This window comes from Schistocerca nitens, chromosome 2, assembly GCF_023898315.1.
Source record: "Schistocerca nitens isolate TAMUIC-IGC-003100 chromosome 2, iqSchNite1.1, whole genome shotgun sequence".
NCBI classification, from domain to species: domain Eukaryota; kingdom Metazoa; phylum Arthropoda; class Insecta; order Orthoptera; family Acrididae; genus Schistocerca; species Schistocerca nitens.
In genome coordinates, this window is record NC_064615.1 from 450,103,165 (window position 1) to 450,128,225 (window position 25,061).

The window sequence follows — 25,061 nt, forward strand, 5'->3', positions numbered from 1 at the left end:
ATGTGTGCTATTTCAGAGTCGATGCCAGGCCAGTACACATGACGGCATGCCAGAGATTTTGTGTGAGACACACACCCCAGTGCCCTTGGTGAAGGAGGCACAAGACCGAAGCACGCAAAGACGCAGGTACCATGACCTGCGGCAAAACATTGTCAGTGGAGAGGAGGATAACACCATCCCTAGCCGTGAGGCGGTAGCGCAAACCGTAGTAGTTCCGCAACGGATCAGAAGTCTTAGCAGACGGGCGATCTGGCCAACCCTTCTGAATACAGCGTAAAACCCGGGAGAGGGTATGGTCAGAACCCGTAGCAGCCGCCAGCCTGTCCCCAGTGATGGGGAAATGTAGGGAAATGCAGGAAGATCTGCAGCGGATAGGCAATTGGTGCAGGGAGTGGCAACTGACCCTTAACATAGACAAATGTAAAGTATTGCGAATACATAGAAAGAAGGATCCTTTATTGTATGATTATATGATAGCGAAACAAACACTGATAGCAGTTACTTCTGTAAAATATCTGGGAGTATGCATGTGGAACGATTTGAAGTGTAATGATCATATAAAATTAATTGTTGGTAAGACGGGTACCAGCTTGAGATTCATTGGGAGAGTCCTTAGAAAATGTAGTCCAACAAAGGAGGTGGTTTACAAAACACTCGTTCGACCTATACTTGAGTATTGCTCAACAGTGTGAGATCCGTACCAGATCGGGTTGACGGAGGAGATAGAGAAGATCCAAAGAAGAGCGGTGCATTTCGTCATGGGGTTATTCGCTAACCATGATAGCGTTACGGAGATGTTTAGCAAACTCAAGTGGCAGACTCTGCAAGAGAGGCACCCTGCATCGTGGTGTAGCTTGCTCACCAGGTTTCGAGTGGGTGCGTTTCTGGATGAGGTATCGAATATATTGCTTCCCCCTACTTATACCTCCCAAGGAGACCACGAATGTAAAATTAGAGAGATTCGAGCGTGCACGGAGGCTTCCCGCGAACCATATGCGACTGGAGTAGAAAAGGGAGGTAATGACAGTGGCACGTAAAGTGCCCTCTGCCACACACCGTTGGGTGGCTTGCAGAGTATAAATGTAGATGTAGATGTAGATGTAGATGGGGAACCCGTCCACAACCCGCTGCTTGGCAACATAATTGATACGAGACAAGTAAAGAGCCCAACGCTGGAGGCGGTGAGCAGCCTTGTCGGGAAGTTATGTTGATGGATAAAACAAGGAAACAAGTGGCTTGTGATCCGTAACAAGATGAAATTTTGAGCCATAGAGAAAAAAAATGGTTCAAATGGCTCTGAGCACTATGGGACTCAACATCTTAGGTCATAAGTCCCCTAGAACTTAGAACTACTTAAACCTAACCAACCTAAGGACATCACACACAACCATGCCCGAGGCAGGATTCGAACCTGCGACCGTAGCAGTCCCGCGGTTCCGGACTGCAGCGCCAGAACCGCTAGACCACCGCAGCCGGCGAGCCATAGAGAAAAACACCGAACTTTTGAAGAGCATAAATAATGGTCAAAGCTTCTTTTTCAATTTGAGAACACTTTTGTTGGGCGTCCGTGAGCGTTTTGGAGGCATAAGCAATGGATTGTTCCGAACCATCAAAAAAACGGTGCACAAGGACTGCACCGACCCCGTATTGAGAGGCGTCTGTGGCAAGAACAAGATGTTGGCCAGGTCGATAAGTAGCCAGGCACAGGGCCTGTTTCAGCATAGTCTTCAATTTCTGGAAAGCCGCATTGCATGACGCGGACCAGTGAAAAGGCACGTTTTTATGCAACAGGCGATTCAACGGCTGAGCCACCAAAGCTGCAGACAGTAAAAACTTGTGATAGTATGCTATTTTTCCCAAGAACGCCTGCAGTTCCTTAACAGATGTAGGGCGAGGAAGGGCATCGATCGCAGTGACAGTTTGCTGAAGCAGGCAAATACCATCCTGAGAGAGTTGAAACCCCAAGTACGTGATAGATGTCTGAAAAAATTGTGATTTCTGAAGATTACACTTAAGACCGGCAGTCTGTAAGACATGAAAAAGTGTGCAGAGATTTTGAAGATGTTCTTCAGTGGTGGAGCCAGTGACAACAATGTCGTCCATGTAATTGATACACCCAGAGACATGGAGCAATAATTGTTCCAAGAAACGCTGAAAGAGAGCAGGGGTGCTGGCAACCCCGAATGGCAAGCATTGTTATTGATTGAGGCCGAAAGGCGTGTTAAGGACCAGAACCTGCCAGGAAGCAGCGTCGAGAGGAAGTTGATGATAAGCTTCTGACAGGTCAATTTTAGAAAAATACTGGCCTCCATCAAGTTTAGTGAACAGTTCTTAAGGACGGGGCATAGGCTTAGTGTCGATGAGGCATTGAGCATTTACAGTGGCTTTGAAATCGCCACAGAGACGAATATCACCATTTGGCTTAGCAACAACAATGACAGGAGAGGACCACTCACTGGAAGTGACAGGAAGCAAGACCCCTGAAGTAGTGAGAAGGTCCAACTCCCGTTTTACCCGATCACGAAGGGCCACAGGAATGGGCCGAGCCCAAAAAAACTTAGGCCGAACAGTGGGTTTGAGCATGATATGAGCTTGAAAGTCGTTTGCATGGCCTAACCCAGGAGAAAAAAGGGACGAAAATGTCGTCGACAAGGAATCCAGTTGAGCATAAGGAATAGCATCAGAGACAATATTGACAGAGTCATCTATGGAGAACCCAAAAACGCGAAAGGCATCGAAACCAAAAAGATTTTCTGCGTTGCTCTGGTCGACCACAAATATGGGAAAAGTGCGAACGATGGATTTGTAAGATACCTCAGCATTAAACTGTCCCAAGAGAGAAATCTTCTGTTTATTGTACATCCGTAATTGCCGAGTGACAGGTGACAGGAGTGGAGAACCCAAGTGAAGATACGTCTGAGAATTAATTATAGTGGCAGCAGAACCGGTATCCACTTGCATGCGAACATCTTGACCAAGGATTTGGACAGTGAGGAATAACTTCCCTGAAAGGGAAGAAGTGCAATTGACAGACAACACAGAATCAGAATCAGCGTCATGTTCATGAACATCATGTATGCGGTCAGATTTGCAAATGGAAGACACATGACCTTTCTTTTTGCAATTGTGACACACAGCCCAACGTTGGGTACAATCCTCGCGTGAATGTTTCGTAAAACACCGCGGACATGAAGGAAGTTGCCGGGGATTTTGCTGCAGTTTCTTAGCAGGTTGTTTACGGCTAGGCCGAGGCTGCGTGTGGGAGCACACTGCGGCCACGTCGGCCAGCGGGGACGCACAGCACGCGTCGTCAACAGCGCACAGAGGTTGTATTTCCCCGACATCACCCCATGCCTCTATTTGCGCCCCAGCGGCACGAGAAATTTCAAAAGACTGCGCAATGGAGAGAACTTCATCTAGAGTCGGATTTGCCAACTGAAGGGCATGTTGCCGAACTTCTTTGTTGGGTGCCGACCGAATAATAGCATCCCGTACCATGGAATCGGCATAGGATTCTTTGTGAACGTCAGTAACAAATTGACACTTTTGACTGAGGCCATGAAATTCAGCAGCCCAAGCGCGATAGGATTGATGTGGCTGTTTTTGACAACGATAAAAGGCAACACGAGAGGCTACCACATGCGTTTCCTTTTGAAAATAAACAGACAGAAGTGAGCACATTTCAGCAAAGGACAAAGATGCAGGATCCTTTAAAGGAGCCAATTGCGACAACAACCGATACATTTGAGGTGAAATCCAGGAAAGGAACAGAGACTTACTTGGTTGTTCGTCCATGACATGAAATGCCAAGAAGTGCTGTCGAAGACGTTTTTCATAATCAGACCAGTCTTCCACCGTCTCGTCGTAAGGAGGGAAAGGAGGTACAGCCAACGACGAGAAACGCCCCGCATTTGACGCTGCGATGAAATCGCGAATCGCCGCTGTTACAAGCATTTGCTGTTCAAGGAGATTTTGCAATTGTTGCTCAACAGTAGCCATGGAACGCTGTGGGTCAACAGTGAAAAGGAAAAATCCACTACTTCGTCGCCAAGTGTTATAACGTCAAGTTTAACAAATATATTTCAGAACGACAAAACACATATAAGTCACAGAGTAAGTTGACAAGCAAGACATGTGCACACATTAACATTTGAATGAACACTGAGTCCCAGTCTAGCGGCCACTGCTCGACTGGCTGCTTAGGTGGCGCAGCTGCTGCATGGCTGGCAGACAGCGCCGCACGTAGAGGACGCGCGTAATTGCGCGGCGGCGCTTTGAATGAATGATCGGCGAGTCACAACACTTTACTTGCTGCTTTGCCTGTAATAGTCAAACACATTGTGTATAAGCATTCTCTTTTATGTATAGTATAACCTGGAAACAATAAGTATTTTTATACAATTAAGTATTTTTCAAGAAGTTGTGTTCAATAAACCATAACTGCATCTATCTGAGGTGTTGACGCATAAATAGGCATATAAAAAATACTCAGAACATTGCTAATCATTCATACTAATCCTTGAGAGCTAACAGAGTACACATACACCTACAAGGCCTCATTGCTCGAACTGACTACATTGTGCAGGCACTGCACCTTGATGGGCTTTGTAGTGATTATGTCTCAGTCGTCAAAGCATAAAAGACTAAACACAGTTTCACTTAATGCACATTCTACAGATACCAAAGACTTGGAAGAAGTTAAGCCATATCTGCTACCTACTGTGACTTGTTCCATAACTGATATGATTTGTAGAGACTCACCTCCAGCCATTTTCATTGTCCTAAAAGAATGAGTCCTCACACTTATTGTGTATATGCTGTAAGCAGTCTATTTGGTTTTGTAGTGTTGCCAGATAGGCATTGGGAACCTATAATTTTAATTTAGTGCATACAATTATAAACTTTAATAAATGTGGAATAATGTGACATTTCCATTGCAGCTGCTGGGTGACAAACAGTTTAATTATCCTGTTGTGAGAGCTGCAACCCTACATTCAGTGCAGAAGACATGTCCAGTTCACCTGTATCACTTTTCTGCAGATACAGGTCTCAACTATGCTAGGAAACTCTTTGGTATTCCAGATAAACGAGGTAGGGGAAATAACTTTATTTACAACCTACTGTTACACCTTATTATAATCATTTGGAGACAAAATATACTCTAAATGAGAGTTTTCTTCCTCACCTTTTACACTTCTAGAAGAAGTGAGCCAAAGAAACTGCATCTTGCGACATGATATAGCTGAAATATTTTTATCTTTCATGTATAGTACAACAACACCGGTTATTAATATTCAACAAGCATTTTCATAGTTTCACTTACATGACAACAATAATTATTTTTTCTGCATTAACACATTGATAGCAGTAGCTTCACCATCCTAATCCATACATAAAAAAACAGCTGCCATCAGCAGGAAGTACAAAGAATCAGGAGAATAAATGATAAAATCAAATTATGAAATTAAAAAACAGTTTGTTATAGGAGAAAAGTAGTTTGTATACATGAAATACAAATATAATTCTGAGTAACTGAAAATTTCTACCTGCACTTCATAAATTAAGTACAGGAAAAATTATAAATAAATGGCAGAACTGCACCAAAAATAAGCTCCCAATTATTGTAAGTTCCCAGTTTTTTTTACATTGTATTCATTTACTCCATCTTTTAGACAACTGTTGACCAACATGGTTAAGACCCTTTTTAGCAGCTACATTGAAAGGCATTAGTCTAGTTGTTCTTTTTGAATGGTAAAAAACACTCCGCTGTGGCCATAAAGTATTTGGCAACTCAAGTTTAGCTATGTATTACATTAAATTTTTATCAAATAAATAGTTGAAGCTTATAGGTCCTTGATTTTGACTTTCTCTTAGCCATTAGATGGGAAAATATTAATGATAGAGATGAAAGAAAGTTTCAGAGCAGGGTAAATATGCTGAGCACCAGTATTGTGCTTTACATAGAGCACAGTCCTCTTAGGAGAAAACTGACAAAAATTATAACAAAAGTGTGGTAGAATAATAGATAGAACAATAGCTTACTAAAGATAAAAACTGTGGAAACTATATCAATAAAAGTGAAAGAACTCTCCTGTTTAGTGTGTATGGTAAATGAAAGTCCTTGGTGAAAGACAAATACTGGAAGGACAAAAGGTAACAACTTACATACACTTGAGATGTGTAGCCATCAACAGACACGTAAACAAGACTAAGAATAACTCTAGATTTTATACTAATTCTTCTTCAGAACTACTTCAATACCAGTTCACATATACATACACATAAACCTGCACTGAAATTTGGTTCATTATAAAGGTGGAAAAGAGATAGCTGTCTTCCCTTCCTTGTGTTGGTCAGGAGAAAGGCACTGTTGTAGTTCCCGCATAGTGATTTGTGAAGATGAAATAAATCAGGATTCGAGCAGTGATTAATTACTTCGTAAAGAAAGGTATGAAAGCAAAGGACATTCATGCCAACTTCCAGGATACACTGGCGGACTCTGCTCCTTCATATTCAATTGTTGTTAAGTGGACAAAAGAATTTAAATTTGGTTGGGAGAGCTTAGATGATGATTCGTGCCGTGGTTGAGCAAGATGTGTCACTACTCCAGAAATCATTGCAAAAGTGCACAAAATGTTCATGGAGGATCACCAATTGAAAGTGCATGAAATTGCTCATGCTTGCCAAATGTCATCTGAAAGATTATATCACATTTTAATTGAAGAATTAGAAATGAAGAGATTATCTGCAAGATGGGTGCCACGACTGTTGATGCTGGATCAAAAATGCATGAGGCAATGTTTGGCCTGTTTTAGGTGAAACAAACAAGATTTTTTGCACCCACTTGTGCACTACTATACCCCAGAAACAAAACAACAGTCACAGCTGTGGAAACATGCTGACCCTCCACCACCAAAGAAAGCAAAGACAATTCCTTCGGCAAAAAAGGTCATGACATTAGTGTTCTGAGATGTGAAGGGGATTTTATTTGTAGATTATCTTCCCATTGGGCAAACAATTACTGGAAAATACTATGCTAACCTCCTGGACAAATTGCAACAAAAGATACATGAAAATAGGCCAGGTTTAGCATGGAAGAAAGTTATCTTCCATCAAGACAATGCACGCCCACACCCACGTGCTATCACCATGGCAAATTTACATGACCTAAGGTATGAATTGTTGCCACACCTGTCTTATTCACCTGATATGGATGGCTCCATCAGACTTCGATCTCTTCCCAAAACTGAAAATTTTTCTTGGTGGATGAATATTCACTTCAAATGAAGAATTGACAGGCCAGAGTTGACAACTATTTTGCAGGCCTGAAGGAAACTCATTTTTGATATGGGATCAAGGCACTGGAACATCCTTGGACCAAGTGCAGAAATCTACAAGAAGACTACATTGAAAAATAAAAAAAGTTTCAGTAGATTAGATTAGATTAGATTAAATACTTGTTCCATGGATCATGAATACGACACTTCACAATGATGTGGAATGTGTCAGGTTAATAAAAGATGTCTGTACAAGATATTACATTACACAAAATATTGCATGACACTAATGTTTAAGTTGTTGTTGTTTTTTTCCCCCTTAATTTATATCTAAAAATTCAGCCAATGTGTAGAAGGAGTTGTCATCTAGAAATGCTTTTAATTTATTTTTAAATGTTAGTTGGCTATCTGTCAGGCTTTTGATACTGTTTGGTAGGTGACCAAAGACTTTTGTGGCAGCATAATTTACCCCTTTCTGTGCCAAAGTCAGATTTAACCCTGCATAGTGAAGATAATTCTTTCTCCTGGTGTTATAGCTATGCACACTGCTATTACTTTTGAACTGGGTTGGATTATTAACAACAAATTTCATAAGTGAATATATATATATATATATATATATATATATATATATATATATATATATATATATATATATATATATATATAAGATGATGTGACTTACCGAACGAAAGCGCTGGCAGGTCGATAGATACACAAACACACACACAAAATTCAAGCTTTCGCAACAAACTGTTGCCTCATCAGAAAAGAGGGGAAGGAGAGAGAAAGACGAAAGGATGTGGGTTTTAAGGGAGAGGGTAAGGAGTCATTCCAATCCTGGGAGCGGAAAGACTTACCTTAGGGGGAAAAAAGGATCCACACATATACAGACACAAGCAGACATATTTAAATATGTCTGCTTGTGTCTGTATATGTGTGGATGGATATGTGTGTGTGTGCGCGAGTGTATACCTGTCCTTTTTTCCCCCTAAGGTAAGTCTTTCCGCTCCTGGGATTGGAATGACTCCTTACCCTCTCCCTTAAAACCCACATCCTTTCGTCTTTCCCTCTCCTTCACCTCTTTCCCGATGAGGCAACAGTTTGTTGCGAAAGCTTGAATTTTGTGTGTGTGTTTGTGTGTGTTTGTGTTTGTTTGTGTATCTATTGACCTGCCAGCGCTTTCGTTCGGTAAGTCACATCATCTTTGTTTTTAGATATATTTTTCCCACGTGGAATGTTTCCCTCTATTTTTATATATGTGAGGTTACTGTGAGGATACCTAGATCCTTAAATAGATGTCTGCTGGGTGACCGTGGGTGGGCTCCAGCAATTATTCTGATTACACGTTTTTGAGCAATGAATACTTTTGTACTCAATGATGAATTACCCCAGAATATGATGCCATACGAAAGCAGTGAATGAAAGTAGGCATAGTAAGCTAATCTGAGATTCTTATCACCAAAATTTGCAATAACCCTAATAGCATACGTAGCTGAACTCAGACGTTTCAGCAGACCATCAATGTGTTGCTTCCAGTTTAACCTCTCATCAATGGACACACCTAAAAATTTTGAAAATTCTACCTTAGCTACAGACTTCTGTTCAAAGTCTATATTTATTGATGGAGTTGTGCCATTTACTGTACGGAACTGTATATACTGTGTTTTATCAAAATTTAAAGAGAGTCCGTTTGCTGAGAACCACTTAATAATTTTGTGAAAAACATCATTTACAATTAAATCACTTAGTTCTTGGTTTTTGGATGATTTTACTATACTTGTATCATCAGCAAAAAGAACTAACTTTGCATCTTCATCAATGTGGAATGGTAAGTCATTAATGTATATCAAGAACAGTAAAGGACCTAAGACCGAACCCTGTGGGACCCCGTACTTGATAGCCCCCCCCGTTTGAGGAAACAGCTGTTGTTTTAATTACAATTTTTCTATTCCGTTCTGAGAACTTTTCAAACCACCCTCTTATGTACAAAACAGCTGAAGTATATAGTTAAGAAACCTTTAATTACTGACCTAATTTTCTAAAATTTTAAAGAAAGTAAGTGCTCTAGAACAGTCTTCTGTCATTATAATAATAATATGTATGGTAATCAGAATCTGAATACTGTCACTTATCCATTTACTAAATTTTACAAGAATTGATTAACTAATACAAGCACCTAGTATTTTCTGTGACACATGCAGCAAATTTCTCTAAGTAAATTATAGAATTTTGTTAGAGAAACTGAAATGTATGGAGTTATCGGTGGAGCTAACAAATCACTTATACTTAACAAAAAGAATAGGTGAGAATCAGTAAGTAAAGCAAAATATTCCAACTTTTTGGGTGTAGATGAAAATTTAAATTGAAAAAATGCATGTTTTACATCTTGTTAAACAACTGAGTTCAGCCACTTTCACACATAATCATTCAAAGTTTTCGAGATAAACAAATCGGTAAGTTAATATAATTTGATTACTTCTATCCAATATAGAATTATCTTCCATGGTAAGCCATCCCTAAGAAGGAAAATCTTCATTACATAAAAGCATGTGGTACTTACACCCAACTGCCTTGTTAAAAAATTAAAAAATGTTTCAAGTGTTAGCTATTCTAGAGTTCAAAGGGCATGATCTAGGAAAGCCCCCTTCCCCAAGAGTTGTTGAAGCTAAATTAAAATCAAATGGTAATTTTTGTAATCAGCACCAAAGTTATGCACACGAATTTAGAGTCTTGGTCAGTAGATTGAGTCATTTAATTCAGTATTCTGCAAGCCATCTTACTTTGTTCACTCAAGAGAATGTACTACCTGTATAGGTGACTTACGCTCTCCCTCTTGTTCAAATTGTGGGTGCCAAATATTAGCAAGGCTTCCCAATCTGCCACAGCAGCATTAGCTTTGCCTTTCCTACAGGGTACTATCTGTTTTGCACCTATTGTTGGCATTGTTACTATTGTTAGACTCCTTGACCAGAACTGAAGAGCGTATCCAAAATCTTTGGGCACCTTCACATGACGCCACCGGGAAGTGCATTTCTGGAGTGCCCAAGCCTTCACACGGTGCAGTACTGTGGAATACACAACAAAAAACTTCTGCCAGGCTATGCAGTTGTGTGTTGTCAGTTTTGCATTCCAGAAATTTTTCTACAATTAGATCTTTGATGTTGAAATGTTCTTCTCTTACTGTGTGAACTGCAACAGCAGAAAGATCTTCCTCAACACTCAGACTCATTAAGAATTGGTTGGAAAACCAATGTGGACAAAACTGCTTAACAGAGCTTGCTTTGTTGTATGTCCATAGACACGTCATTATTAACAAATAAAAAGTTGTAGATATGCCTAAACTGGTAGAAGCTGACCTTGGGGAAGATCAGTTTGGATTCCGTAGAAGTATGGGAACACGTGATGCAATAGTGACCCTATGACTTATCTTAGAAAAAGATTAAGGAAAGGCAACACTACGTTTCTAGTATTTGTAGACTTGGAGAAAACTTTTGACAATGTTGACTGGAATACTCTCTTTCAAATTCTGAAGGCGGCAGGGGTAAAATACAGGGAGCAAAAGGCTATTTACAATTTGTACAGAAACAAGATGGCAGTTATGAGAGTCGAGGGGCATGAAAGGGAAGCGGTGGTTGGGAAGGGAGTGAGACAGGGTTGTAACCTCTCCCCGATGTTATTCAATCTGTATATTGAGCAAGCAGTAAAGGAAACAAAAGAAAAATTTGGAGTAGGTATTAAAATCCATGGAGAACAAATAAAAACTTTGAGGTTCGCCGATGACATTGTAATTCTGTCAGAGACAGCAAAGGACTTGGAAGAGCAGTTGAACGGAATGGACAGTGTCTTGAAAGGAGGATATAAGATGAACATCAACAAAAGCAAAACGAGGATAATGGAATGTAGTCAAATTAAATCGGGTGATGCTGAGGGAATTAGATTAGGAAATGAGACACTTAAAGTATTAAAGCAGTTTTGCTATTTGGGGAGCAAAATAACTGATGATGGTCAAAGTAGAGAGGATATAAAATGTAGACTGGCAATGGCAAGGAAAGTGTTTCTGAAGAAGAGAAATTTGTTAACATCGAGTATAGATTTATGTGTCAGGAAGTCGTTTCTGAAAGTATTTGTATGGAGTGTAGCCATGTATGGAAGTGAAACATTGACGATAACTAGTTTGGACAAGAAGAGAATAGAAGCTTTCGAAATGTGGTGCTACAGAAGAATGCTGAAGATTAGATGGGTAGATCACGTAACTAATGAGGAGGTACTGAATAGGATTGGGGAGAAGAGGAGTTTGTGGCACAACTTGACTAGAAGAAGGGATCGGTTGGTAGGACATGTTCTGAGGCATCAGGGGATCACCAATTTAGTATTGGAGGGCAGCGTGGAGGGTAAAAATTGTAGAGGGAGACCAAGAGATGAATACACTAAGCAGATTGAGGGATGTAGGCTGCAGTAGGTACTGGGAGATGAAGAAGCTTGCACAGGATAGAGTAGCATGGAGAGCTGCATCAAACCAGTCTCAGGACTCAAGACCACAACAACAACAACAACAACAACGACAACAACAACAACAACAACAATGGCAGAAAGAGCAGAAAAGATATGTTTCCTTAAGCACAGGTAATATTTAATATAATGACAGTTGTTCTTCTGTGACATAAAGAGATTGATTGAGTAATTAGCATTCACACACTTAAATTACAATTTTGTATAAAATTAAAAAATGTGCTCATCAGATGATAATATGCATAAAGCATACCAAATATCCACTCTATGTCTAGAGAACCAAAATGAAAAATATAAAAATGATTGTTTTTGTAAAAATATCTTGTTTGCCAGATTTTAATGACTCAGTGTAAAATATATTCAAAACTATGGCTTTATGCACCTGCAAGTAAGCTTTGAGCTACTGTTAACAATGTAATATTTACTGTTTACATTGTACTTCTTTCGAGATATTAGTGTCAAACACATTGTTTTGATAACGTAATTGACATTGATATTGCATCTTTATTCCCACTATGTTTGTTTAAAAACAAGTATCATTGTGAATTATACTGAAAATAAAAATTAGAAAAAAAGTATTTGAGTATCTATTCAAGATCTCACTATATATTTGGCAAAACTGTTACTCAACAAATTAAGAGCTACAGTTTTCAAAGTATTTTGCTCTAATTTCAGTTTATTTGCTTTTAATTTGCTTATCAATTCTGTATTAACAAAAGGCTTATGAGCTTTTTATTGCTATGTGTTGACAGTTAAAAATATTTTTGCAATTGTTCGACATATTTAAGTATCAAAACAGCTTAAAACAGTAGTTTTTGAAGGTTTTTCCCTTAACTTTCAAGGGGAGGACCCATGTGACACCCTTCTCTTCTAGGAAAGTGTCCCTACCCACAAAAGTTCATTAATCCATCACTGTGCAGATGATGTAGATATCTATAATGAAGTACTATCTGAAAAAAGCTTCACAAATATCTGGGCAGTTCTTGATAATCCATTCATTCATACATCATGTTCTGTAAATCTTATCATGGAGGAAGGCCTTCAGTGATATGGGAGGAGTCAAGCTACACATTAATAGGCAGGAGCAGTCACAGCTGACTATTTCTGCAACATATACATACAACAAATTATGACTACCACTAAACTACTTGAACTGATAAGTATGGTAATTACTTCTATATTACTTGTAAGTGCATATTAAGAGAAAAACAGCTACTTTCAGAAAAGCCACAGCTCCTACTCCTATACAACTCAGCTCCTGTTTTTATCTGCTACTTCAAACAAAGCACTTTTGTAATTTTATACACACCACTATGATCTGTCTCTATACTGCTAAGTCAGCATATATCTAATTTAGAGTCACGTAAAATTTACATTCTTGCATCCAAATATTTTTTATGACCAGTCAATGATTTTTTTTTCCATTTTGATGACATGCTGAGGAATTTTGAAATAAGACCTGCTGCTTGTAGTGCAGTTTTAGGTGTTCATTAGTACTCATCCTTTGCATTAAACATGGCTTTCTATTCCTAGCTCAAAACATTTGATCCCAGATATTAGCCACACTTTTTCTCGTCTTCTATAGTAAATGTCTCTGACCCACTGTAAGGAAAACTGGGTTCATAATATTTTAAGAATATCTTTATGAAATAATTAAGTTTCATCTGCTGAGTGTCTTTGATAAACTTCTTCTCATTTTTAACCATGTAGATTCTCTCTGAATAGTGTGATTCAGCAACATTTAAAATTCTTTGAAACTTTCCTTTTCCTTTCTTGGTTAGGCTTGATGGCTGAGGATTTACATTGTACTAATTTTATAGCACATGTATCCTGCTTATCAACAAAATGATTTTTTTCTGAACATTGATAAGCCCTATGTAAACACAAATAGTTATATTGTTAGAAGGATTGTATTAATAGTCAAATGCCTATAATTGTAGTTTCAGTTCTGCTGCATTTCTTGTAAACACACACACACACACACACACACACACACACAGAGAGAGAGAGAGAGAGAGAGAGAGAGAGAGAGAGAGAGAGAGTTGGCCATAGTGGCACTGTGACACTGGCTGTTTAGAAATGATTCCCAAACAGGTCAATTGGAGGAAAGTGGCTGGGGTTGGGGGGAGGGGGGGAGCAGGAAAGAAGTATGGTGAGTGGTAGGAGTTAAGATGTGCAGGACAAGGAGAAGGTATTAGAAATAGGGTAGAGACAGGCAAGTGGATCACAGTGACAATGACAAAATGAAGACTAAATATTCACAAAACAGAGGATGTTGAGTATCTGAGAGACACTGGGTGGATGTATGGAACAAGTCTTGTAGCTGTGTCCTAAATAGGGGAATACCCTCAGGTACAGGATTTTAAGCAGTGTTAGCATAGAGATGGATCAGTATATTTTGTAGGTTGTGTGGGTGGCAGAATACTACTATGGAGGATGAAGGTAGAATATGGGGTAGAACACCCCCCCCCCCCCCCCCATTTCAGAACATGATCAGAAGTAAATAAAACTCTCACAGTCCCATTGGCCTAAAACTTCATGTGTGCTTATTCTTGGTTGCCCCCTTTCCATCATGTAGCCCATTCTTTGCTATCATTTACCACCAACAAGTTCCTCCTCTGTACTGAATTGGTTGTACACCAATATCCAAGCCCTCTTTTATGAGTATTTAATTTTCATTTTACTGCTGTTGTTGAATGACACATTTCTCCTCTCTCTGGCCTCCTCATTCCTATGCCACCTACACATACTGTCTTCCCCTGATGTCATAACACCTCCCCCCCCCCCCCCCCCCACCATGAGTTTAGCGTATGGAGTCACTAAAAAATAAGTCATGCATTACAGACAAAAATGTGTACATTTGTGAAGAGAGAGGAATCGCACATAACCTGGTTAAAGAATGTTGTTCACTTGAAAGCTCATGCAATTTTCTTTGTTGTAAATATGTTTATGGACCACACATCATTCAGCTACAGGAGAATGACTGCATTTCTTCATTTATGATCACTATTTCCTTCCTGCACTTTCTACTGTTGTAATAGGCATTCTTCTTATTCTTTGTTACAGGTGCATGTCACTCGGATGAAACTGCCTACCTCTTCAAAAACAATGCCATGCCAACAGAAGTCAAACCCCATTCTGCAGAAGAAACAGCTATAGCGAGGATGACAAAACTGTGGACAAATTTTGCTAAGACTGGGTAACAGCAAATATTCAGCATTATTCTCAGTGCTATAGTTTTATAAATGTCTGTTAAGTTGTTTTAGTATATTTATTTATTTATTTGCTATAGAACTGACATGATTAAAGCTGTTTCCAACTTCAAGTTATGAGTCAAAGGGATTTAGGAAAAAATGGCAAGGTGCAGCTTTCGGAGTGTGTGTTAATTACTGGTAGCTGTTTTCTGTCTAATGGCTGCAACATCATTCAATGATTTTTGAGTCAAGAATGTTCAAGAACTTTCTGGGAAGAGATGACAATATTCTCTGTCTCAACTTCCAATACCGTGTATGATAAATATTTTAGTTTGTAGTGGCAGGTGATGTCAATCAGTGGACAATGACAATAGTGATATGTTTCAATGTGTTTTAACTTTATGCATGTACTTCATTGTTCTATTGTTTTGGTGCTTGCTCTCAATATGTTCTGGCACTAACTTGCCATGTTTGTAATTTGAGCTTCAGTGTAAATGTATTAAGTTGTCTTGCAAGTGTGGAGCTTATTCTATCTTGCCATAAGTTTTATCCACTTAAGGCAGATAGCTAAAGTGGTGACCCTGCTGAAGAACTAGATTGATGATTAACAATACTGATGGTACTACAATCAAGTTGGAGCCACAGCACCTGCCTCAAAATGCAGCTGCACAGGACAACACAACAGAGGCAAGCTCTTCAAATGAACCTAGAGCCTCTACAGTTCACAGTAGGAACTTTGGAAATGATAAACTCCCCACCTTCTGGACAAAATCACTGCACCTATGGTTCAGGCAGGTAGAGAGCATATTTTTGAACATGGAATCCTAGCTTGACTTGACAGGTTTCATTGTGTGGTGGCATATTTGGATGAGTCGCAAATTATGCAAGCAGAGGACTTGTTAAGTTCACAGAGACATGAGATTCTAAAATTGGGGTTAATCAAAGAGTGCTTTTTAACCTCGGAGATCAGATTACATAAACTGTTACAGTAGACACTGACTGGTGACATGTAACTGAAATAAATATTGGAACAACTAAAATTCACTATAGTGGCTGGCACAAAAATAGGGCATCAAGGTCATCTCGCAGTCTTACAGCATAACCAGTTTTTTTATAGTGCTAATTTCAAATGTTCATAAAAATTTTTAAAAAATTGGGCAACTCTATTTTTAGTATAGAATATGATGGAGTACTTTCCAAAAGAAAATTCTCACTAGGTGCTAGGAAAAAAATGAAAACCAATGTTAGAAGAAATTTTGAAGGAAAATAATTTTGTACTTCAACCTGTGGTAGTAACAGAATCACTAATATAATTTGACTGAAAAAAAAATATATGAACATCCTCAAAGTTTACAGACGCATATACTGTGCCTTTTATTTTGGAAACGTAAAAGTATTCTGAGATAAAAAATAAAATGTTGTAAGTGGTGTGAGGTTGTACCGACTGTTTAGTGAAAAATGTAGTTGCTGATGAATTTTCGTTCTGCAGGACTGCAAAGAAACTTACTGTGAGAAAGTTGTTAAGAAAACTACAAAATTGTTTTTGGTAACATTTCAGACATAATTATTTTATCATATCATGTACAGAGGCAAATTACTTCCATGATATTCCGTGCGCAGCAGTGTGCGAGTCGTTGTAGGACATCGCCAAGACTTTTGTTTGGACGGCTTGCTTTAATATGACCAACAATATTCCCTACTTCCTGAAAATATTTTACTGGCTGCTAATACATATCCTTTGTCATTGCATCCATCACTCCAAACACCAGTACATGCTACACAAAAATAATTGTAGTTATTTTGAAGCCAATACTTTCACTGAAGTCAAGCAAAATATTTGTTCGAAAGGTTTTGTGAAACCTAAATTTATCTAAATTTGCTGTAAGCCTATTATTCTCAGCACACAATATGTGCTTGGTACACAAAAACCTCATTCGTATTACTGCAATGTCCCCGTCTTGTGTTACAAATTTCATCCATCATTACAGTTTCTGAATTAAAAACCAAGTGGGCAGAGAAGACAGCACATTGAAGTAACTGGCCAGAATAATCAGTTTTATCACAGAGATTACCCTGTATTTCTCTAGCCATTGGATACTGTCCTGTCATACTAAATTAATACAATTCTCCATTCTATCTTTTTTTTTTTTTTTTTTTTTTTTTTTTTTTTTTTAAATCGTCAAATATCATAGATTTCTATGGTCTTCTTGGAGATTCAGAATAGGTGCTGGGACTGTTCTGATGTTACTGCACTATTTATATATATATAGTCGATACAGATGCACCACAGTGTTTTGTCATTTTATTAACTGCATTAACCTTACTATGAAACAGCCAGTAAATCCTTCTCTGAAAAAAGAAGTTAAATTTCAAATGTACAACCAAACTGAATGCAGTAAGATTATATCCAAATGTAAAGACATTCAATACAGGTTTTTAGGAAAAATGTTGTTAATTAATGCAGAACTGACAATCTTATTTTAATTGACAGTTACTTTCGAGTAAACTAATCGTCACCACTTCTGATAAATTTATCAGACATTCACAGTACATCCTCTATAACTGAAATGAATAGACAAACATTTAAATCAAGTCATCTTTTTACATAGATGGCACCTACCTAAACTTAAGGATCTTCTGGCTCCATGTCTTCAGATCCACTTTCGCTTATTTTATCTGGGTGTATCATCACAGATTCCATTATGGTGTCTCTTAAACCCTGGTTCAAGAAATCAGTTTCTTGCAATGCTTCTGCATGTTTCACACACCTCTCCCAGTCCTACTTAGCAACATTGTCAAGAGCTTTGTGTGTTAGCTTCTCGACATCAGCAAGTTCGAAAGTAGTATTCCTTTTCACTACTTCTCACTTTTCTTGGGGCCATATCAATTCAATGGGATTATACTGGCAGAGACACAGTGGTAGATGTACCACTTGGTGTCACATTTCATTTCCCAGTTGATCTAATTTGCAAGTCTTTTTGGCACCTAAGATTTCTTCTTTAGACTGGAGTTCAGCCTTTGTTTCATTGACTGAAAATGAAACATTCTTTCTATTTAACCATTCCATAATATCTGCCTTGTGCCAATTTTAATGTGGCAGCTTTTCTGTCTGAATGGAGTGGTAGCTGGTGTTATGCATCACAATAATTGACCCTTCTTCCAGCACAGACAACAGTCGAATAAACTGATTCTTAAAAACTTCTTGATTCATTTCTGAATGGTAATAGGATTGGCAAGAACTTTTTCCACCATGAAAAACAAGTTTGGCCTCTGGTATGAAGCCTGTGGTTAATGAACCAGGGTGGGCAATGGTTAATCAGCCACCTCTACCAGTAGGCACTTTCAAACGGCCGTTTCCTTTGGAGTTGTGCCATATACAGGCTGTTACAAAAAGGTACGGCCAAACTTTCAGGAAACATTCCTTACACACAAATAAAGAAAAGATGTTTTGTGGACATGTGTCTGGAAACTCTTAATTTCCATGTTAGAACTCATTTTAGTTTCGTCAGTATGTACTGTACTTCCTCGATTCACCGCCAGTTGGCCCAATTGAAGGAAGGTAACGTTGACTTCGGTGCTTGTGTTACCATGCAACTCATTGCTCTACAGTACTAGCATCAAGCACATCAGTACGTAGCATCAACAGGTTAGTGTTCATCACGAACGTGGTTTTGCAGTCAGTGCAATGTTTACAAATGCGGAGTTGGCAGATGCCCATTTGATGTATGGATTAGCATGGGGTAATAGCCGTGGGGCGGTACGTTTGTATTGAGAGATATTCCCAGAATGAAGGTGTCCTGACAGGAAGACGTTCGAAGCAATTGATCGGTGTCTTAGGGAGCACGGAACATTCCAGCCTATGACTCGCGACTGGGGAAGACCTAGAACAATGAGGACACCTGCAATGGACGAGGCAATTCTTCGTGCAGTTGACAATAACCCTAATGTCAGCATCAGAAGTTGCTGCTGTACAAGGTAACACTGACCACGTCACTGTATGGAGAGTGCTACGGGAAAACCAGTTGTTTCCATACCATGTACAGCGTGTGCAGGCACTATCATCAGCTAATTGGCATCCACATTCTGCAAATGTTTCGTCCAACAATGTGTCAATCCTCATTTCAGTGCAAATGTTCTCTTTATGGATGAGGCTTCATTCCAACGTGATCAAATTGTAAATTTTCACAATCAACATGTGTGGGCTGACAAGAATCCGCACACAATTGTGCAATCACGTCATCAACACAGATTTTCTGTGAACGTTTGGGCAGATATTGTTGGTGATGTCTTGATTGGGCCCCGTGTTATTCCACCTACACTCAATGGAGCACGTTATCATGATTTCATATGAGATACTCTACCTGTGCTGCTAGAACATGTCCCTCTACAAGTATGACACAACGTGTGGTTCATGCACGATGGCGCTCCTGCACATTTCAGTCGAAGTGTTCATACGCTTCTCAACAACAGATTCGGTGACTGATGGATTGGTGGAGGTGGACCAATTCCATGGCCTCCATGCCCACCTGACATCAACCATCTTGACTTTCATTTATGGGGACATTTGAAAGCTCTTGTCTACGCAACCCCGGTACCAAATGTAGAGACTCTTCATGCTCGTATTGTGGATGGCTGTGATACAATACGCCATTCTCCAGGGCTGCATCAGCGCACCAGGGATTCCATGCGATGGAGGGTGGATGCATGTATCCTCGCTAACGGAGGACATTTTGAACATTTCTTGTAACAAAGTGTTTGAAGTCACGCTGGTATGTTCTGTTGCTGTGTGTTTCCATTCCATGATTAATGTGATTTGAAGAGAAGTAATAAAATGAGATCTAACATGGAAAGTAAGCGTTTCCGGACACATGTCCAGATAACATATTTTCTTTCTTTGTGTGTGAGGAATGTTTCCTGAAAGTTTGGCTGTATCTTTTTGTTACACCCTGTATACTTATTGGTGCAGTTCTGTGAAACCCAAGTTTCATCCAAGTACACTACAGGCCTGGTGTCTTCAGCATGCAAGAAGTGCACTGTATGCAAAAACTTTGCTCTTGGTGCTGCAATGTCTCTGCATTCCATTAAGAATTTCTGTCCATCATTATACTTCTTGAATCAGAAACCAAGGAAGCAGAGAAGATGAAGAAAGGAGATCTCTGAGCCTGAGTAATTAATTTTTCACAGAGGTCAGCCTGTATTACTCTCCTCTGTTGTAATATCCAAGTACAGTTCTATGCACGAGCTCTTTGTTAAAATCGTCAAAGTTGGTTGTTTTCCGTTCATGTTTGTATCCATTTCTAGGAGAATCAAAACACTCATTCATGTCTGGAGATTCTGCCAATGACACAGATTTGCTAATACAACCTACAGTTAACTTGGAGCGACCACATGCTTTAGCAGTAATTTTATGAATTTGCACACAATTTAAGTTATTCCTCACTTCTTCATTGTCAGCCAGATCAGTAAGAAACTTGAGTAGATTCAATATGATAATTTTCAATTGTTTATGAATGTCTTTCCACCCTTTACGCACACTGACCAGAGGAGTACTACAAGTAAACCGTTGCTCCTGCATTGTTGTTCACCACCGAACACACATCAAAGAAGCTTTCTAAAGACAGTAAGACACTGAGATCAGACGTGAACACTTGATATAGCACAGTAACACTGAGCTTTCAGCTGTTCTGACCTCCCGCACCGTTAACAGTACCTACATGGCAACAAAGCTGAGAGGCGGGTGAATCACAGCCTGCAGCCCCTGATGGCGGCAGGCAGCAGCTATGACCTTGAGGACTTTACTTTCGTGCCGGCCACTATAGCTAACCTGAGGCTTCCTTTCAGTTGTTATGGCTTAAGGAGCTACCACCAACGATCATCACTGTCTTAGTAGCACACACCAAATTACCTTGACAGTCTTAGCCAACAAAGCTGAAATGATGGTTGACTATACAGAGCATAAGGGTTGTAACATTGCCAAACAGACTGGCATGGCTGAAGGCCCCAAACTGACCATTGCCAGTAAAGGCAGTCAAGGCAGTCCTGACTCAGGTTGAGTGTCATCCCTGCCCATAAGTAATGTAGAACAACTGATGGAGTGTTCGAGAGAATTACAAGCCTGGTGGTACTAAAATGTGACCAAATAGCCACTCTGGAAACAAACAGAAACAGAGATTTAAAAAAAATCTATCAGTTCAAACTTCATGGTGTTCGTCGCATTGGCGTTTCAGCAGAAATGCATGCCAGTGCATCAGTCCATGTAATTTCCCAAACTAGTTTGATAACCCAAAAGGGTGTAGATGGTCAAAAAAAAAAAAGCCCTACTACTACTTTTTCTCCTGCATCTACCATACCATGGTTCCAAGTGTCACTCACTACCATATGTAGGCAATGCATAACATACCTGAGTATGTCACCCAAGAAGGTTTCTGTGGGCTCACAATTTGACGAGCATCAATGAACAGGTTGTGTACCACTGACAGGAATTGGGATGCACAGGACAGTTTTTATACCACTGGAAGGCACTGACTGTTATTCAGTTCAGAGACCTAGAAGAAGATAGTGCATAACATTTATGGAGGGATTCAAAAACTGTAGTTTCGAGGAGCTGCAGCTGGCGGATAGGAGGTAACTAAAAAAACAGTCTGGCGTTGCATACACAACTGAGAAGCAGCCTTGCTGATTACTTGTGAGGGGCAACACATCTGGAACAATGCTTTTGCTAGACATGGGTTCTGATTGCAGTGTGTTACCAGCTGTAAGTTTCACAGGCAATGTTTCCATGGTTCAGGTAACTCTAATATGGCAAATAATTCCAGAACTGAGATCATAGGAAGAAAAGTTTTGACACTCGATCTTGGGCTACAGCACACATTCACATGACCACTCCTCATGGCAAAAGTGACAGAACCAATTTTTGGAGCCAATTTTTTGCAATTCTTCTGACTGGCTCCAGACTTGTCTTCTAACTGACTCCTGGAATTGGCTTGATTGGCACAAGTTTCCAGCAGATGTGACTCAGTACTGCAAGAATTTCCAGCAAAAATCAGGAAACTGGAAACTGCTTGCAAGCATGACACTCAGCACTATGTTTGGACTTCACCTGGCCGTCCTGTAATGGCCTGCCCATGCAGGCTTACACCAAAGAGGTTCACTGCAACTAAGGATGATATAAGTGGACAGATTACTGAAGGCATCTATTCTCAGTGACATCACCTATCCACCTAGTTTAAAAAAAATAATGAAGGGTGAAAATTGGTGCATGTGTGGGGATTACAGAGTTCTAAATTCCTGTACTGTTCCTGATAAATATCTGTTACCTCAGGTGGCAGACTGCAACAGTGGCATAGCAGGAGTGAGAGTTTTCAGCATTATCGACTGCCACAAGGCATATGCACAGATTCTGGTCACAAAGGGTGACATGAAGAAGACTGCTGTCACTACTCCATTTGGTTTGTTCCATTTCAACTTTATGCCCTTTGGTCTTATAAATGCCACACAATCATGGTGAAGGTTTATTCAACAGGTTCTTAGAGGACTTCCATTCGTGTTTTGTTAGATGGATGACGTTCTTGTCTTGTATGACAATATGAAATAACATAAGGAGCACCAAAAATCCCTTTTCCAGAGGCTTAAAAACTTCAGAGCGGTAATCAACAAAGTACATTTTTAATAACGAAAGTGTAGAGATACTTGGGTTTGTCGTTTCCACAGGTGGTCTATCTCCAAACCCTGAAAGAGTACTACTCATGTGTGACTTCCTGGTTCCCAGGACTTTCAAGGAACTATAAAGATTCTTGGGAATTATTAATTTCTACTGACACCATCTTCCACTGGCAGCTGCGAAACAGGCTCCTTTGACTGCATTTCTGAAGGGAAAGTTCAGCTCAAGCAACAAGAAGGTACTGTGAAATGAGAATCTACTGGAGGTCTTTAAGGAATTTTAAGGATGCTACAGTGAAGGCCGTACTATTACACCATCCTAGTCATGGTGCTAATCAATGCCAGTCAGGAGGCAGTCAGTGCAATATTACATCAATGGCAATTAGCAACCCTTGTTGTTTTTTTCCCTGCTTTTGACAGAAGCACAGTGAAAAGACTTTGAATTACTAGCCATTCAGGCAGTGGTTAAATTCTTCAAAGTCTACCTGGAAGACAAGCACTTTACAATTTGTACAGATCATGCACCACTTACAGCATTCTTTTCCAAGACTGCAGATCTAGCATCACTCCATCAATGTTGCAATGTTGTTAACAATACTTCACAGACGTTAGACTCATAAGCAACATGAATAATGTTGTGGGTGATTATTTATCACAGCTCCGCCAGTGTCAAGGCAGTCTGCTGGGAGAAAATAGTGGGTGATCAGAAGGAACACTGAGTTAGCTCAGTTGTTGGCTAATAAGTCTCATGGTTTGGTGTTTTATGAAGTGAAGGTGAAAGAGCTGTGAGTTACCTTATGGTGTGATACATCACAGGATATATTACATCCTTGCATTCCACCATGTCACAGATAAGAACTTTTATACCCCTTTCATAATTTAGCACACCTGGAGGTCAGGGCTTCAACTACACTGCTGGAAAAATTCCTCATATGGTCCAGAATTAGAAAGGATTCCCACTACTGGACTCAATGTTGTTTACAGTGTCAGAAGAGTAAGGTTGGCAGACACTTTGAATGTGCCTAGGGGAACATTCACTGAACATACACCCTGTTTTACGCACCTGTATATTGATTTTGTGGGACCTCTTCGATATTCCTACATGTTCATTGTGGAGGATTGGTTTATCCACTGGCCAGAAGCATTCCCTATTTCCAATATTTCAGGAGACACTGTGGCTACAGCACTATTGACAGGCTGGTTTGCTTGCTGTAGTGTACTGCAAGTGAATATGTCTGACTGTGGAAGACAATTCAAGACTTATATATTTCAAAGGCTGTTACAGATATGCAGTTGTAGTCACATTCAAACAACTAGTTACCAACTAGCAAGCAGCAAGTTAGTTGAAAGATTTCGCCACTCTCTGAAGGCTGTGTTGATGGTGCATGGCTCTAAGTCAATCAAAGTTTTGGCTCTGACGTTGTTGAGCCTTCAATCATTGGTGGAGGAAGATTTAGGGTGTTCACCAGCAGAGTTGGTGTTTTGAGACCAAGTATGTCTACCCGCTGATCTACTGACCAGAAACCTTCAATCCTATCATCTGAGGAACACATGTCCAATTTTGGAAGATGATAAAACAGAGAATATCACATATCAACATGCATCCTCCACAACATCATGGCAACAAAGCAGTTTTCATACACAAAGATCTGGCCATATCAGTGCACGTCTGGCTATGGGATGATACTGTACATCCCCCTGTCCACCAACAACATACAGATCTGTTCCGAGTGCTGCACTGATTGTTGAATGGCTTCATGATGGATTGGAATGGAAAGCATAAAATGGTCTCCATAGAGCAGCTGAAACCCAATCACCTCAATGCACAGGACAGCGGGGATTTTGAGTGGGCTGCTTCAAACCACGGCCTCCAGATACAACACAGATCTCAGGCTACAGACCACACCATACCGCCTAGAGTCCCTCCACCTATTGCTTCAATGATCACACAGGCTGCAAGAACTGTTCATCACCAGTACCCTGATATACATCGGGAGCCAAATTTCCAAAAGAGGGGCCGATATAGCGGCAAGTGATATCAATCAGTGGACATAGACAACAGTAGTACGTTTATGTATGTACTTCTTTGTTCCGCTCTTCTGGTGCTCACTCTCAATATGTTTTGGTGCTAATTCACCATGTTTTTAGTTTGTGCTTTGGTGTAAATATGTTAAATTATCTTGAAAGTGTGGAGCTTATTCTTTCTTGCCATCAGTTCTATCCACTGAAGGTAGATAGATAAAAGTTGATGCAGCTAAAACTTTACATGACAAGGTCTCAATGAACTCACTACTCACTTTTCTTCAGGTTACACATTTTATAGTAATTCAGTTGCTAATTTTTATCTAAATTATTTGAATCAATAAGTAATTCAGAACTGCTAGACGATGGCATACACCTGAATAATTATACTTTAAAA

The 25,061-nt window shown here is 39.7% G+C and overlaps 1 protein-coding gene across 1 annotated transcript in view; it reads left to right on the forward strand.

Moving 5' to 3' along the window:
* Nucleotides 1–25,061, forward strand: part of LOC126236317 (juvenile hormone esterase-like) — a 120,293-nt gene that overhangs the window by 86,684 nt on the left and 8,548 nt on the right. The window contains exons 8-9 of the mRNA XM_049945531.1: nucleotides 4,941–5,091; nucleotides 14,856–14,988. Coding sequence (XP_049801488.1) covers nucleotides 4,941–5,091; nucleotides 14,856–14,988 — 284 coding nt within the window. The remainder of the gene's footprint in view (nucleotides 1–4,940; nucleotides 5,092–14,855; nucleotides 14,989–25,061) is intronic.